General features: G+C 41.3%; 1 protein-coding gene across 6 annotated transcripts in view; it reads right to left on the bottom strand.

Moving 5' to 3' along the window:
• Positions 1-18,821, bottom strand: part of LOC122939628 (ATP-dependent translocase ABCB1-like) — a 902,460-nt gene that overhangs the window by 13,034 nt on the left and 870,605 nt on the right. For all 6 annotated transcript variants that reach the window (XM_044295741.1, XM_044295743.1, XM_044295745.1 and 3 more), the window contains 2 exons: positions 8,058-8,264; positions 7,824-7,970 (listed from right to left, as the gene is read on the bottom strand). In XM_044295741.1, coding sequence (XP_044151676.1) covers positions 7,824-7,970; positions 8,058-8,264 — 354 coding nt within the window. The remainder of the gene's footprint in view (positions 1-7,823; positions 7,971-8,057; positions 8,265-18,821) is intronic.

The raw sequence follows: 18,821 nt of genomic DNA, 5'->3' as shown, positions 1-18,821 counted from the left end.
TTTCCCTGTCACGTATGCAATGCAGGTGTACCTCACATCAAAAATGGGAATTTGTCACCCACTGAACTAACAGGGAGTTCTACAACAGTTTGAGGATGCCTGCTTTAATTCTTGTGGAACACCTAAAGGGTTAACAGAGTTTGTAAAATAACTTTTGAATAACTTGAGGGGTGTAATTTCTAAAATGGGGTCATTTATGCGGGGTTTTATATGTAAACCCCAGAAAGTTCATAACTGAACTCGTCCTTAAAAAAGTGGGTATTGGAAATTTTCTTAAAAATCAGAAGAATTCTACAATACTAAACCTTCTTATGTCTTAAAAAAATAAAATTAAATGTACAAAAAAAATGCCAACATAAAATTGACATGGGAAATGTGAAGTAATAACTACTTTATGAGGAATCACTATTTTGCATTGAAATCAGAAAAATTAGAATTTTTAAAAAAAATTCTGTAAGTTTAGGATTTTATTTCTAAAGATGTATGGTCGCTAAAGCAATCCGCACTGTCACATTTACAATCATAAAGTTTGGCACACAGGTACATCAGGTGTCGTGGAAGGTTTTAGACTGGTTTTCAGCAATCTAGGACATACCATTCCTGAGATATTCCCAAAAAAGCAAATATGGCACATCATATGACCTACATTAGCCAATAGAACCCTGCAGGTCTTTCTCCTCATATCCCAACTGCCATACACACTATCACATGACCCTTATCAGCCAATAGAAGCTTAGTCTCCACATACACACCAGTTTCACACCATGTTTCCATAACAACCCAGCGATTTTTTTTTTCACTCTGTAGGTCATCTTTAAAGGGGCAGGGCGCTGTGGATGACACTGTTAAGGGAGTGGAGTGCTGTGGAGGTCACAGTTAAGGGAGCAGATAGGGTAACAATTCAGGCCACCCTCAAAAGATGGACTTAAAAACCCTGCCCGCAGTTCCACTAAGCCATAGCTGATGAGTAAAAATCAACTTCTGTCAGCTTCAGGGGTGGAAGAGAGGGTGACTTTCTCCCTGCAGCTCATGCTCAGACAGCATTGTGCTGCTGTTTTAGAGTGAGCTGTTCAAAAGGACATCCCTGTGTCCGTCCAGGCCCTAAGTCGGACGGAGGACAGGGAGCATAAAAGCTGGACTGTCTGGTGTAAAACCAGACCTCTAGCCCATATGTCTACTTCATGTTTGGATCAAATTGGGAATGATATTTAATTTTTTGGGGATGTTACAAGGCTTAGAAGTTTAGAAGCAAATCTTGAAATTTTTCTGAAATTTTCACAAACCCAATTTTTAGGGACCAGTTCAGGTCTGAAGTCACTTTGCGAGGCTTACATAATAGAAACCACCCAAAAAAGACCCCATTCTATAAACTACACCCCTCAAGGTATTCAAAACTGATTTTACAAACTTTGTTAACCCTTTTAGGTGTTCCACAAGAATTAATGGAATCTAGAGATACAATTTCAAAATTTCACTTTTTTGGCAGATTTTTCATTTTCATTTTTTTTTTCCAGTTACAAAGCAATGGTTAACAGCCAAACCAAACTCAATATTTATGGCCCTGATTCTGTAGTTTACAGAAACACCCCATATGGGGTCGTAAACCGCTGTACAGGCACACGGCAGGGCGCAGAAGGAAAGGAATGCCATATGGGTTTTGAAAGGCAGGTTTTGCTGGACTGTTTTTTTTGAAACCCATGTCCCATTTGAAGCCCCCTGATGCACCCCTAGAGTAGAAACTCCATAAAAGTGACCCCATCTAAGAAACAAAACCCCTCAAGGTATCCAAAACTGATTTTACAAACGTTGTTAACCCTTTAGGTTTTCCACAAGAGTTATTGGCAAATGGAGATTCAATTTCAGAATGTCAATTTTTGGGCAAATTTTACATTTTAATCCATTTTTCCCAGTAACAAAGCAAGTGTTAACAGCCAAACAAAACTCAACATTTTTGGCCCTGATTCTGTAGTTTACAGAACCACCCCATATGTGATCGTAAACAGCTGTACAGGCACACGGCAGGGCGCAGAAGGAAAGGAATGCCATGAGGTTTTTGGAAGGCAGATTTTGCTGGACTGTTTTTTTTTTTTACACCATGTCCCATTTGAAGCCTCCCTGATGCACCCCTAGAGTAGAAACTCCAAAAAAGTGGCCCCATTTTAAAAACTACGGGATATGGTGGCAGTATTGTTGGACCTAGTTTAGGGTACATATGATTTTTGGTTGCTCTATATTACACTTTTTGTGAGGCAAGATAACAAGATATAGCTTTTTTGTCATCATTTTTATTTTTTGTTATTTACAAAATTCATCTGACAGGTTAGATCATGTGATATTTATATAGACCAGGTTGTCACGGATGCGGCAATACCTAATATGTATACTTTTTTTATTTATGTAAGTTTTACACAATGATTGCATTTTTGAAGCAAAAAAAGTCATCTTTTAGTGTTTCCATAGTCTGAGAGCCATAATTTTTTCAGTTCTTGGGCGATTACCTTGGGTAGAGTATGATTTTTGCGAGATGAGATGATGGTTTTATTGGCACTATTTTGGGGTGCATATGACTTTTTTATCGCTTGCTATTACACTTTTTGTGATATAAGGTGACAAAAAAATTGTTTATTTAGCACAGTATTTATTTTATATTTTTTACGGTGTTCATCTGAGGGGTTAGGTCATGCGATATTTTTATAGAGCCGGGTGATACCAACGCGGCAATACCAAATATGTGTACTTTTTTTTATTTAGGTAAGTTTTACACAATAACAGCTTTTTTTAAACAAAAAAAATGATGTTTTAATGTCTCCATATTCTGAACCATAGTTATTTCTTATTATTTGGGCGATTGTCTCAGGTAGGGGCTCATTTTTTGAGGGAAGAGGTGACTGTTAGATTGGTACTATTTTGGTGGGCAAACGCCTGTTTGATCGCTTGCTGTTGTACTTTTTGTGATGTAAGGTGACAAAAAAATTGTTTATTTAGCACAATTTTTATTTTTAAGTTTTTACAGTGTTCATCTGAGGAGACGGAGCTGCAGTTCGGGGGCACATGGTCACTAACGGCAGAACGGATCCGAAAGGCTGTTCACCCGACGGAACAGCCTACCGGAGGTCCGTGCCGCTAGTGTGAAAGTAGCCTAGCAGCTCGCAATCGCAAGATATTTTTGGGTGAAACAGCAACTTACTTACTAAATTAAATAGCTGGACAATACTGTACAATCAATTAAAAACCACAACAATCATAACCTTTGGCAGTTTGCAGCCCAATGCCACTCCATGTGGCCTCACCTTACGTGGAACCATTATATGATGTAACTGGAGTTAATTTCTATTAATGTGAGGTAAATGAAAGTCCAAACTGACAAATCCATGTGCTACACATTAATGGTATGTAACCCCTTCAAGTAGCTCCTCACATATTAGGCCACATGGGGATAAATTGTTATATACATGGATGGGTTACTTACTACTAATGTGAGACATATGTTATAAATACTGAACCTCTATTTGCCTCACATTAATTCTAAGTAACTTCATCATGTATCCACACATAAACCCTATTTTCTCATGTGAGGTACTTAATGGGGTCTCTGATTATTAATGTAAGGCACATGGAGGTACTAAAGTGATAATGTGCCTAACATTGAAAAAAAAGACCACCATCATTTTTCACACATAATGGTAACATTGGCATTAATGAGAGTCACTTTAACACTAATGTTCCTTGTACTGTAGTAGTAAACCACCTTCTCCTCCCACCTTTCCTATAAATCCCCTCTCAGGCCAGATGCACAATAATTGGTGGCAAAGAAGAAGGAAGGAGAGAGCACCCTCCCCCTTTCTTTCCACTGTGAGGTGGCTGGCCAATGTGAGAAGTGTGAGGGAAGGAGAGATGTTCTTCTATTTTCTTCATTGCCACTACTGATCAGAACATGGCATGGACTGAGTAATGTAAGCAGTATTGGGGTCATTTATTTACATCGATGTTTTAGACACTGGTCTTAATACCCCTTGTGCTGGCGCATGATACACCTATTTAGAGGCTCAGGCCTCTACATTACTTAGGCACATCCACTGCCAACCTAAATTTATGCCAGCTCACTTGCTGGTGTAGATTTAGATAATTTTCCATGCCTAAGGCCTCATGCACATGACCGGTGTGTGTTTTGGAGTCCGCAAACCGCAGATTCGCAAAAAACGTATGGTGTCCGTGTGCGTTCCGCAATTTGCGGACAGCCATTAATATAACTGCCTATTCTTGTCCGCAAAGCGCGGACAAGAATAGGACAGGCTATATTTTTTTGGTGGACTACGGAACGGAGTAACGGATGCGGACAGCACACAGAGTGCTGTCCGCATCTTTTGCGGCGTCATTGAAGTCCACAGTTTTGGTGGCTCGGATGCAGACCAAAACAACGGCCGTGCATATGAGGCGTAGAAAATGATAAATGAGCGTGAGCTGAAAAAAGTTGCAGAATCGTCCACTAATCCCCTTTGCGACCAAATCTGTGACAGATATATGCCAAAAATGTGCACGTATCTAATGATAAATGACCCGCTGTGTTCTTTCAGTTGGACCTGCTACTAAGCTCTGCAGCAGCACAGCTTAAAGGGGTTGTCCGAGTTATGAAACAAAATAATATAGCCCTGAAAATCTGATATATAACTAAGCTAAGCAAGTTTTATGCAAAAAAGAAATATATACAGTACAGACCAAAAGTTTGGACACACCTTCTCATTCAAAGAGTTTTCTTTATTTTCATGACTATGAAAATTGTAGATTCACACTGAAGGCATCAAAACTATGAATTAACACATGTGGAATTATATACATAACCAAAAAGTGTGAAACAACTGAAAATATGTCATATTCTAGGTTCTTCAAAGTAGCCACCTTCTGCTTTGATTACTGCTTTGCACACTCTTGGCATTCTCTTGATGAGCTTCAAGAGGTAGTCACCTGAAATGGTCTTCCAACAGTCTTGAAGGAGTTCCCAGAGATGCTCAGCACTTGTTGGCCCTTTTGCCTTCACTCTGCGGTCCAGCTCACCCCAAACCATCTTGATTGGGTTCAGGTCCGGTGACTGTGGAGGCCAGTTCATCTGGCGCAGCACCCCATCACTCTCCTTCATGGTCAAATAGCCCTTACACAGCCTGGATGTGTGTTTGGGGTCATTGTCCTGTTGAAAAATAAATGATGGTCCAACTAAACGCAAACCGGATGGAATAGCATGCCGCTGCAAGATGCTGTGGTAGCCATGCTGGTTCAGTATGCCTTCAATTTTGAATAAATCCCCAACAGTGTCACCAGCAAAGCACCCCCACACCATCACACCTCCTCCTCCATGCTTCACGGTGGGAACAGGCATGTAGAGTCCATCCGTTCACCTTTTCTACGTCGCACAAAGACACAGTGGTTAGAACCAAAGATCTCAAATTTGGACTCATCAGACCAAAGCACAGATTTCCACTGGTCTAATGTCCATTCCTTGTCTTCTTTAGCCCAAACAAGTCTCTTCTGCTTGTTGCCTGTCCTTAGCAGTTGTTTCCTAGCAGATATTCTACCATGAAGGCCTGATTCACACAGTCTCCTCTTAACAGTTGTTCTAGAGATGTGTCTGCTGCTAGAACTCTGTGTGGCATTGACCTGGTCTCTAATCTGAGCTGCTGTTAACCTGCGATTTCTGAGGCTGGTGACTCGGATGAACTTATCATCCACAGCAGAGGTGACTCTTAGTCTTCCTTTCCTGGGGCGGTCCGCATGTGAGCCAGTTTATTTGTAGTGCTTGATGGTTTTTGTGACTGCACTTGGGGACACTTTTAAAGTTTTCCCAATTTTTCGGACTGACTGACCTTCATTTCTTAATGTAATGATGGCCACCCATTATTCTTTACTTAGCTGTTTTTTTCTTGCCATAATACAAATTCTAACAGTCTATTCAGTAGGACTATCAGCTGTGTATCCATCTGACTTCTCCACAAGGCAACTGATGGTCCCAACCCTATTTATAAGGCAACACATTCCTCTTATTAAACCTGGCAGGCACACCTGTGAAGTGAGAACCATTTCAGGTGACTACCTCTTGAAGCTCATCAAGAGAATGCCAAGAGTGTGCAAAGCAGTAATCACAGCAAAAGGTGGCTACTTTGAAGAACCTAGAATATGACATATTTTCAGTTGTTTCACACTTTTTTTGTTATGTATATAATTCCACATGTGTTAATTCATAGTTTTAATGCCTTCAGTGTATATCTACAATTTTCATAGTCATGAAAATAAAGAAAACTCTTTGAATGAGAAGGTGTGTCCAAACTTTTGGTCTGTACCGTATATATTTCCTCATTTCCCTGGTTCTTTTCTGGCCCTTTGTTTACATGCAATAAAAACAATCTCTGCCCCTCCCCCTGCTCTGCTAAGTGAGTGAATACAAGAGCTGCCCTGAGTGACATGTCCTGAGTGACAGGTCTGCCTGCTGAGAGACTCTGCAGCATGTTGTATGTGTAGGACTACAAGTGCAAGCTGTATAATGACACTGCTAAGGGAGTGGATACAAGAGCTGCCCTGAGTGCTGGGAGAATCAACAGCAACTTGTAAGTGTAGAACTACAAGTCCCACTTGTATAACGACACTGCTAATACACACAGGATCTTCCCCCTACCTTCTTGTGCAATGCTCACTCTAGTATGTCAGCACCAGTGCCCAGCATTGTCTCCTCACTGCCTGCAGAGCTACTCAGTCTGTGCAGCTGAAGGGGTTAATAATCCTAGCAGAGAGTAGACGCAGTGAAGGGGGCATGGCCAGCACAGTGAGACTCGTTTACAGGCTTGTAAACAACCTTTATCAAAGCAGGGACAGAAGCTGACATCACAGGTCATGTGACCCTCAGTGAAATCTGAGAGACCAGCCATTGGAGATAAAGTGAGTTAATTGGAAAGCTGTTACATTTGCTTAGTTAGGAACATAGGAAGAACAAAAAAATAACTTGGATAACCCCTTTAATGATGAAATACTGGCAGTATTGTACCAAAAAGCTCATCAAAGTATATTTCGATATATTGTGCAACCCTAATCTAAACAGCCTGTCTGAGTTTATGCCATCCTTAGACCTCATGCACATGGCCTTTCCGTGCATTGGGGACCGCAATTTGCGGTCCCTAATGCACAGGCAACATCAGTGCGGAGGCCGGGACGGATCGAGACCCATTCAACTTGAATGGGTTCATGATCCATACGCACCGGAAAAAAATAGAACATGTTTTATTTTTTTGCAGTGCGGAGGCACGGACAGAAACACCACGGAAGCACTCTGAAGTGCTTCCGATTTGTGCTTCCGTTTCGCACCGCATCTGCCGGATTGCGGACCCATTCAAGTGAATTGGTCCACATCCGTGATGCGGGGTGCACACGGCCAGTGCCTGTGTATTGCAGACCCGCTGTATGCAGACCGCAATACTGCCATGGCTGGCCAACGGCCATGTGCATGAGGCCTTAGAAGTCATAAATCTGCCCCTGTATGTGCAGACCTGCACAGAGTTTATTAGAAAACCACATGCACAAATACAAAGGCAAGTAAACCAAAACCAAATCATGTCACCTGTTTAAAGCATGTGGTAGGGGGATAAACCTGCTATGGGGAGCATAAATGAGACATACTTTTTCTGTATAAAATCACTCACTTACACAGGTATATGGTAAATGCTCATCAAGTATATACCGTGTGCATTTACCTTTACAGTAAAAATAAATAAATGCAACTATAGATCTTTACTTGATTGAACTGTCTATATTTTCTCTTTGTGTTTTATTTTAATTCCCATTACCTTTTCATTTTCATAATCAAGTGCAGAAGTAGCTTCATCCAGGAGTAACACTTTTGGCTTCCGTACAAGAGCGCGTGCAATTGCGATCCTTTGCTTTTGTCCACCTGAAAGCTGAGCTCCCTTATCTCCAACACGAGTGTTATATCCCTTCAATATCAAAAAGGCAGAGAAAGTTCAGTTGGGAAGCAAATGGCAAACACTTTAAATATAAGTAATATGATCTTAATAAATTACTTCTGGCAAGTTCATAATGAATGTGTGGATATTGGCTGCTTTCGCTGCCTCTATGACTTCTTCCTGTGGAACAAGTCTACTGTTGTCTCCATATTGAATGTTCTCTTCGATGCTACAGTCAAAAAGGATTGGTTCCTGTGACACAATGCCGATCTGCGACCTGAGCCACTTCAGATGTAAAGACGTGATGTCGATCCCATCAGCAAGCTAAAATATATCAAATATAATAGGTACAGTTACTACCATTACAAGTAACGTATATACAATAAGCATTTTTCCTTAGAGGACATATTAATAATATATGTTCTAATAATTAAAACCAGATACTGATACACAATCCTTTTTAACCAGTTCCCTCTGTAAGCATTTGGGGCCTTTTTTCTTTTTTTCATCATCAGATTCTAAGAGCAATTATTTTATTTTTTTTACTGTTGATGTAGTCGTATGAGGGCTTGTTTTTTGCAGGACAAATTGTAGTTTTTAATGGCAACATTTTTGGGTATATTTAATTAACTCATTCTGGGATGGAGATGTTAAAAAAACACAAATTTGAGGAAAAGTCGCAAATTGCAGGGCAAATAACCTTTGGGCCAAAATCTGCGCCAGAAATACGCCAAAAATAGGCGTATTTCTGATCATAAATGACCCCCATAGTTTTTTTTTAAGTTTTAATACTATTGCACGATAGAAAAATGATAATAAAAAAAAAGAGTGTTGGAGCTGTATGGGAGCTTCATTTTTGCAGAAAGATTTGTAGTAAATTTAGTGTACAGTACATAACACTTTGATGTTTTTTTTGTGGTGAATAAGCAAAAACAGTAATTCTGGCATTATTTATTTATTTATTTTTTATTTTTTTACGGCATTCACCATACGGGATAAATTAAATGATAATTGTTTAATGTGAGTCATTATGGATGCAGCAATCCCAAATATGTGGAGGGAATTTTTTTTTACTTTTTTTATTTTTATTTAAATCACTTAATAGTCCCATAAGGAGACTTTAATGGCCGATCTTTTAATCACGTCTATAATTATCTGTGTTGCTTATGCACTGCAGAGAATTATACTGTGAGTGCTATACTGTCAATCACCAGCACGGCCTGCTCGCATACAGTGCAGGCAGAGCTGGGACCTTCATTGAGTAATGAACTCCCCATCTCTGCTGCATGGGAGACTTGTGCAGTGCTTATGCTAGGCCATAAAGGCGGTAGCCTAAAATAAAGCTTTTAACGACCACTGTAAAAACACATATCATAGGTCATTAAAGGTTAAAGCCACTTTCTTCTTACTGACTGCAGATTGCAGTTCTCAGGGCCCACCAGTCGTCATGTTATTAAGATTTCCTCAGTATTGGGCAGGTGAAATAATCAGTGTCAAAGCATCAGGACTCACCACAGGTATTTATTTTGTAGGATATTCTCAAATCATGCTCAAGATGTAGTCCCTGAAGACTGGAGTTGAGTAACATTGCTGTACATGATTATGACGATTACTACTATTGTGACCATTTTGCCAACATGTTAACAGCATTCAGTTATATGCTTTATAGCAGCTACATGGGCCATAGGAACCTGCAGTCTTGAGATTCATTTATTTCTATGGTAGTGTAGTGGGCATTTCATGTGATAGGTGAAAAGGTCACTGTATTGGAAGGGGGAGGAGATGAGCTAGAGGAGCTGTGTCCATCACCTATTGTGAATATTAGATCCTGTGTTATCTGCAGATTATATATATATATATATATATATATATGCGGAACAGCTGGCCCCTGATAGAACAGTACTATCCTTGTCCGTAATGCAGAACGGAAATATGGACATACAGAAACAGAATGTACACGGAGTAACTTGCATTTTTTTTTGCGGACCCATTCAAATGAATGGTTCCGTATACGGTCCCCTAAAAAATGTAACAGACACGGAAAGAATATACGTTCTTAGGCCTCAAACGTATATTCACACAAACGTATATTAATTGTATATATGATCCTGAATCAGGTAAGTAAAACATGATTCCTTTTTTTATGAAATATGTACATACGGTGAGTAAAGTATATAATATCCCACAAAGTAAAAAATATCCCACAAATTATGAATACTATTTGCTTGTTCCAAAAAAATGATCAGATTAATCAAAATATTCTTAATTCATCCAAAATATGTGCCAAATGTCTTTGGTATATCCAATGATTAGTGTATATAACTATGTACATATTTCATAAAAAAGGAATCGTGTTTTTACTTACCTGATTAAGGATCATCTATACAATTAATAAGTGACTCACCACGTTATGATCTTCTGATGCGAACACGTTTATAGCATTTTTGTATCATTAACATTTACATTTTTTACTATTTTTTATTTGAATATTCTTTGTTTTTGTAGTGTATATTTTATTTAATTATCTATTTATGTCTGATACAATTGATGTATTAAATAATTAATCTTCAATGCAGTCCTAGGTGACTGAGTGCCTGTTAATACCTTATAATATAGATTATTAACACTAAAAGACCTAATTAGGGTTGAGTGAACCCGAACTGTAAAGTTCGGGTTCGTACCGAACCTTAGGATTTTTGGACCCCGAACCCGAACATTTCCGTAAATGTACGGATTCAGTGTTCGGCGCTTTCTTGTCACTTTTTGAAAGGATGCACAGCAGCCAATTAACAAGAGTCATACTACTTGCCCCAAGAGGCCATCACAGCCATGCCTACTACTGGCTGTGATTGGCCAGTGCAGCATGTGACCCAGGCTCTATATAAGCTTGAGTCACATAGCGCTGCATGTCACTCTGCTGTTGCAAGTGTAGGGAGAGGATGCTGCTGGACTTGTGATTTCAGGGAGAGCATAGGAGAGAATCTAACTCAGCGATCTACAGACAAATAGTTGTGTGGGTGCAGGGCACTATCGTTTTACCCTGCCCTGTGCTCATTGACCAAAAAATACTAACTTTTACAATTCTGTTAGTTAGGTGGGTGGTGGCGGCCATTTTATGCATGCTCAGTGCACCAGCACTGCATCTAAGCTTTTGGGACATTGCAAATCACCATTTTTTGGGGGCAAACTACAACATCTGGATTAGTCAGTGTGCAATTTAAAGTAGAAATACACCCATCATTTTCTGGAGTTTTAACCACCTCCGGACCGCCTAACGCGCCGATGCGTCCGGAAGGTGGTTGCTTTTCTCCTCCTGGACGCATCGGCGCGTCATCTCGCGAGACGCGAGATTTCCTGTGAACGCGCGCACACAGGCGCGCGCGCTCACAGGAACGGAAGGTAAGCGAGTGGATCTCCAGCCTGCCAGCGGCGATCGCTCGCTGGCAGGCTGGAGATCCGAATTTTTTAACCCCTAACAGGTATATTAGACGCTGTTTTCATAACAGCGTCTAATATACCTCCTACCTGGTCCTCTGGTGGTCCCTTTTGTTAGGATCGACCACCAGAGGACTCAGGTAGGTCAGTACAGTCCCACCAAACACCACACCACACTACACTACACTACACCCCCCCCCCCCGGTCACTTATTAACCCCTTATAAACCCCTGATCACCCCATATAAACTCCCTGATCACCCCCCTGTCATTGATCACCGCCCTGTCATTGATCACCCCCCTGTCAGGCTCCGTTCAGACGTCCGCATGATTTTTACGGATCCGATCCATGTATCCATGGATCCGTAAAAATCATGCGGACGTCTGAATGGAGCCTTACAGGGGGGGTGATCAGTGACAGGGGGGTGATCACCCTGATTACCCTGATCACCCCCTGTCATTGATAACCCCCCTGTAAGGCTCCATTCAGACGTCCGCATGCGTTCTGTGGATCCGATCCATGTATCCATGGATCCGTAAAAAATCATGCGGACGTCTGAATGGAGCCTTACAGGGGGGGTGATTACCCTGATCACCCCCTGTCATTGATAACCCCCCTGTAAGGCTCCATTCAGACGTCCGCATGCGTTCTGTGGATCCGATCCATGTATCCATGGATCCGTAAAAAATCATGCGGATGTCTGAATGGAGCCTTACAGGGGGGTGATCAGTGACAGGGGGGTGATCACCCTGATTACCCTGATCACCCCCTGTCATTGATAACCCCCCTGTAAGGCTCCATTCAGACGTCCGCATGCGTTTTGTGGATCCGATCCATGTATCCATGGATCCGTAAAAAATCATGCGGATGTCTGAATGGAGCCTTACAGGGGGGGTGATCAGTGACAGGGGGGTGATCACCCTGATTACCCTGATCACCCCCTGTCATTGATAACCCCCCTGTAAGGCTCCATTCAGACGTCTGCATGCGTTCTGTGGATCCGATCCATGTATCCATGGATCCGTAAAAATCATGCGGACGTCTGAATGGAGCCTTACAGGGGGGGTGATCAGTGACAGGGGGGTGATTACCCTGATCACCCCCTGTCATTGATAACCCCCCTGTAAGGCTCCATTCAGACGTCCGCATGCGTTTTGTGGATCCGATCCATGTATCCATGGATCCGTAAAAAATCATGCGGATGTCTGAATGGAGCCTTACAGGGGGGGTGATCAGTGACAGGGGGGTGATCACCCTGATTACCCTGATCACCCCCTGTCATTGATAACCCCCCTGTAAGGCTCCATTCAGACGTCCGCATGCGTTCTGTGGATCCGATCCATGTATCCATGGATCCGTAAAAATCATGCGGACGTCTGAATGGAGCCTTACAGGGGGGGTGATCAGTGACAGGGGGGTGATTACCCTGATCACCCCCTGTCATTGATAACCCCCCTGTAAGGCTCCATTCAGACGTCCGCATGCGTTTTGTGGATCCGATCCATGTATCCATGGATCCGTAAAAAATCATGCGGATGTCTGAATGGAGCCTTACAGGGGGGGTGATCAGTGACAGGGGGGTGATCACCCTGATTACCCTGATCACCCCCTGTCATTGATAACCCCCCTGTAAGGCTCCATTCAGACGTCCGCATGCGTTTTGTGGATCCGATCCATGTATCCATGGATCCGTAAAAAATCATGCGGATGTCTGAATGGAGCCTTACAGGGGGGGTGATCAGTGACAGGGGGGTGATCACCCTGATTACCCTGATCACCCCCTGTCATTGATAACCCCCCTGTAAGGCTCCATTCAGACGTCCGCATGCGTTCTGTGGATCCGATCCATGTATCCATGGATCCGTAAAAAATCATGCGGATGTCTGAATGGAGCCTTACAGGGGGGGTGATCAATGACAGGGGGGTGATCAGGGAGTCTATATGGGTGATCACCCCCCTGTCATTGATCACTCCCCCCCTGGTAAGGCTCCATTCAGCCATTTTTTTTGGCACAAGTTAGCGGAAATTTTTTGTTTGTTTTTGTTTTCGTTTTTTCTTACAAAGTCTCATATTCCACTAACTTGTGTCAAAAAATAAAATCTCACATGGACGCACCATACCCCTCACGGAATCCAAATGCGTAAACATTTTTAGACATTTATATTCCAGACTTCTTCTCACGCTTTAGGGCCCCTAAAAAGCCAGGGCAGTATAAATACCCCACATGTGACCCCATTTCGGAAAGAAGACACCCCAAGGTATTCCGTGAGGGGCATATTGAGTCCATGAAAGATTGAAATTTTTGTCCTAAGTTAGCGGAAAGTGAGACTTTGTGAGAAAAAAAACAAAAAAAATCAATATCCGCTAACTTATGCAAAAAAAAAAAAATTCTAGGAACTCGCCATGCCCCTCATTGAATACCTCGGGGTGTCTTCTTTCCAAAGTGGGGTCACATGTGGGGTATTTATACTGCCCTGGCTTTTTAGGGGCCCGAAAGTGTGAGAAGAAGTCTGGGATCCAAATGTCTAAAAATGCCCTCCTAAAAGGAATTTGGGCCCCTTTGCGCATCTAGGCTGCAAAAAAGTGTCACACATCTGGTATCGCCGTACTCAGGAGAAGTTGGGCAATGTGTTTTGGGGTGTCATTTTACATATACCCATGCTGGGTGAGAGAAATATCTTGGTCAAATGCCAACTTTGTATAAAAAAAATGGGAAAAGTTGTCTTTTGCCAAGATATTTCTCTCACCCAGCATGGGTATATGTAAAATGACACCCCAAAACACATTCCCCAACTTCTCCTGAGTACGGCGATACCAGATGTGTGACACTTTTTTGCAGCCAAGGTGGGCAAAGGGGCACCTTTCAGATTTCGCAGGCCATTTTTTACACATTTTGATTTCAAGGTACTTCTTACACATTTGGGCCCCTAAATTGCCAGGGCAGTATAACTACGCCACAAGTGACCCCATTTTGGAAAGAAGACACCCCAAGGTATTCCGTGGGGGGCACGGCGAGTTCCTAGAATTTTTTATTTTTTGTCACAATTTAGCGGAAAATGATGATTTTTCTTTTTTTTTTCTTTTTTCCTTACAAAGTCTCATATTCCACTAACTTGCGACAAAAAATAAAAAATTCTAGGAACTCGCCATGCCCCTCACGGAATACCTTGGGGTGTCTTCTTTCCAAAATGGGGTCACTTGTGGCGTAGTTATACTGCCCTGGCAATTTAGGGGCCCTAATGTGTGAGAAGAACTTTGCAATCAAAATGTGTAAAAAATGCCCTGCAAAATCCGAAAGGTGCACTTTGGAATATGTGCCCCTTTGCCCACCTTGGCAGCAAAAAAGTGTCACACATCTGGTATCGCCGTACTCAGGAGAAGTTGGGCAATGTGTTTTGGGGTGTCATTTTACATATACCCATGCTGGGTGAGAAAAATATCTTGGTCAAATGCCAACTTTGTATAAAAAAATTGGAAAAGTTGTCTTTTGCCAAGATATTTCTCTCACCCAGCATGGGTATATGTAAAATGACAGCCCAAAACACATTCCCCAACTTCTCCTGAGTACGGCGATACCAGATGTGTGACACTTTTTTGATGCCAAGGTGGGCAAAGGGGCACATATTCCAAAGTGCACCTTTCGGATTTCACCGGTCATTTTTTACACATTTTGATTGCAAAGTACTTCTCACACATTTGGGCCCCTAAATTGCCAGGGCAGTATAACTACGCCACAAGTGACCCCATTTTGGAAAGAAGACACCCCATGGTATTCCGTGAGGGGCATGGCGAGTTCCTAGAATTTTTTATTTTTTGTCGCAAGTTAGTGGAATATGAGACTTTGTAAGGAAAAAAGAGAAAAAAAAATAAATCATCATTTTCCGCTAACTTGTGACAAAAAATAAAAAATTCTAGGAACTCGCAGTGCCCCTCACGGAATACCTTAGGGTGTCTTCTTTCCAAAATGGGGTCACTTGTGGCGTAGTTATACTGCCCTGGCAATTTAGGGGCCCAAATGTGTGAGAAGTACCTTGCAATCAAAATGTGTAAAAAATGGCCTGCAAAATCCGAAAGGTGCACTTTGGAATATGTGCCCCTTTGCCCACCTTGGCAGCAAAAAAGTGTGACACATCTGGTATCGCCGTACTCAGGAGAAGTTGGGCAATGTGTTTTGGGGTGTCATTTTACATATACCCATGCTGGGTGAGAAAAATATCTTGGTCAAATGCCAACTTTGTATAAAAAAATGGGAAAAGTTGTCTTTTGCCAAGATATTTCTCTCACCCAGCATGGGTATATGTAAAATGACACCCCAAAACACATTCCACAACTTCGCCTGAGTACGGCGATACCACATGTGTGACACTTTTTTGCTGCCAAGGTGGGCAAAGGGGCGCATATTCCAAAGTGCACCTTTCGGATTTCACCGGTCATTTCTTACACATTTTGATTGCAAAGTTCTTCTCACACATTTGGGCCCCTAAATTGCCAGGGCAGTATAACTACCCCACAAGTGACCCCATTTTGGAAAGAAGACACCCCAAGGTATTCTGTGAGGGGCATGGTGAGTTCCTAGAATTTTTTTTTTTTGTCGCAAGTTAGTGGAATATGAGACTTTGTAAGAAAAAATAAAAATAAAAAATCATCATCATTTTCCGCTAACTTGTGACAAAAAATAAACAGTTCTATGAACTCACTATGCCCATCAGCGAATACCTTAGGGTGTCTACTTTCCGAAATGGGGTCATTTGTGGGGTTTTTCTACTGTTTGGGCATTGTAGAACCTCAGGAAACATGACAGGTGCTCAGAAAATCAGAGCCGTTTCAAAAAGCGGAAATTCACATTTTTGTACCATAGTTTGTAAATGCTATAACTTTTACCCAAACCATTTTTTTTTTTGCCCAAACATTTTTTTTTATCAAAGACATGTAGAACTATAAATTTAGCGAAAAATTTATATATGGATGTCGTTTTTTTTGCAAAATTTCACAGCTGAAAGTGAAAAATGTCATTTTTTTGCAAAAAAATCGTTACATTTTGATTAATAACAAAAAAAGTAAAAATGTCAGCAGCAATAAAATACCACCAAATGAAAGCTCCATTAGTGAGAAGAAAAGGAGGTAAAATTCATTTGGGTGGTAAGTTGCATGACCGAGCGATAAACGGTGAAAGTAGTGTAGTGCCGAAGTGTAAAAAGTGGCCTGGTCATGAAGGGGGTTTCACCTAGCGGGGCTGAAGTGGTTAAAAACACACTTTTTTTTTTTTTTAAAAAACTGTATTTTCCAGATCTGCAAATGTTAAATTCAAGTTTAATATATATAGCTTTCATATTCTGTTAGCAAAAAAAGACTTTTTTGGCAATCTATAACATCTGTATATACTAATTCTGTCTCTGCCTCTCCTAGGCATTGGAACAAAATCAATAATGCAGCACTTCATATCTTTCTCAGTATGTTTAAATTCTGCAAAATGTTTTGACACTGGCAGGTCAAGTCTTATTTTCCTAATACTCAACCTGTGGTTGTTGAGATGCGACTTAAAATCCGTGGTGGTTTCTCAAACATACAACAGTTTGCATGGACAAATCAATACATAGATAATAAAACTGGAGTCGCATGTCAGATAGTGACCTATTCGATGAGAGACACCTGTTTGAGGGTGTGTAAATATTTTACCCTTAAGGATATACCTACAATTAACACATGACAAACAGGGAAAGCAACCAACACTGGGACTTGTCAATGTTGTCTGCCTCCCTATCTTCAAAGTGCCCACATCAGCTTTTACTAATTGGTCATTTAAACTTTTAGACCTCTGTAGGACATTAATGGAGGAGTATGAAATTCTTTAACTGTATTGTGACAACCCTTTAATATACTCCAATGTCGTCGGATGATATTCCCTATATCCACACTTTGTTCAGAGTGTGTAGAGATAAAGGGGATCCTCATCATTTTGGAGTATTCAACCTTTCTCTTAAGAGTGTCTTCCCTATCCAGATGTCTGGCTACCTATTTCTTTTCATTCAATAATTTAATAGGATATCCCCGCCTCTGGAACTTGTTCACCAATGTATTGAGAGTCCTATCAAAACCCTTAGGATCCGAGACTATGCGTTTAGCCCTTAAGAACTGGAAATATGGTAAAGATCTAATAATTGGTCTAGGATGATTACTACTGTAAGTCAATAGTGTGTTTCTGTCAGTGGGCTTGGTAAACAAATCCGTGTTTAAACCATCCTCTGTCAGGATCACGCGGGTATCCAAAAATTGCATTTCTGTTTGTGAATGAACCAGTGTGAATTGGAGTGCACTATCAATCCCATTGAGAAAACTATGAAAGTCACAGAGCTGTTCAACACTACCAGTCCAGATGAGGAAGATGTCATCTATGTACCGCCACCACCCCCTAACATGTTGGAAGTGGTGGCTTCCATAGACGACATCCTCCTCAAATCGACGCATGAAAATGTTTGCGTAAGTTCTGTATGTAATAGGAGTCCTGAAACAGAAAGTAGTTATACCTTAAAATAATCTCCAATAAGGATATTATAAAATGTTGACATTGACATGTGAGTGATGAATTCTCAAGCATATATGTAACTGCAGCCAACCCCTTCCAATGGTCAATCGAGGTGTAGAGGGAGGTGACATAAAAAGAAGCCAATGTCACCCCCTCCACCCCTTCCAAATTGACTATCCGAAGTTTGAGTAAAAATTCAGTAGTGTCCTTTATATAGGAGCTAGCCCCACATGAGAAACTCTGCAACACTTTATCTAGAAAGATGGCAATATGGCTAAAAATAGAATCCGAACCAGAAACAATAGGGCGGCCAGGTGGATCAATGAGGGACTTGTGGATCTTGATGTCGTCTATGGAAGCCACCACTTCCAAGATTTTAGGGGGTTGTGGCGGTACATAGAGGACATCTTCCTCATCTGGACTGGTAGTGTTGAACAGGTCTGCGATTTCCATAGTTTTCTCAATGGGATTGATAGTGCGCTCCAATTCACACTGGTTCATTTACAAACGGAAATGCAATTTTTGGATACCCGCGTGATCCTGACAGAGGATGGTTTAAACACAGATTTATTTACCAAGCCCACTGACAAACACACTATTGACTTACAGTAGTAATCATCCTAGACCAATGATTAGATATTTACCATATTATTAGATCCTAAGGGTTTTGATAGGACTTTTGATACATTTGTGAACAAGTTCCAGAGGCGGGGATATCCTATTAAATTATTGAATGAAAAGAAAGAGGTAGCCAGACATCTGCATAGGGAAGACACCCTTAAGAGAAAGGTTGAATACTTCAAAATGATGAGGATCCCCTTTATCTCTACACACTCTGAACAAAGTGTGGATATAGGGAATATCATCCAACGACATTGGAGTATATTAAAAGGTTGTCACAATACAGTTAAAGAATTTCATAC

The sequence above is a fragment of the Bufo gargarizans genome, chromosome 5 (assembly GCF_014858855.1).
Source record: "Bufo gargarizans isolate SCDJY-AF-19 chromosome 5, ASM1485885v1, whole genome shotgun sequence".
NCBI classification, from domain to species: domain Eukaryota; kingdom Metazoa; phylum Chordata; class Amphibia; order Anura; family Bufonidae; genus Bufo; species Bufo gargarizans.
This window is presented reverse-complemented; position numbering and strand designations above follow the sequence as displayed.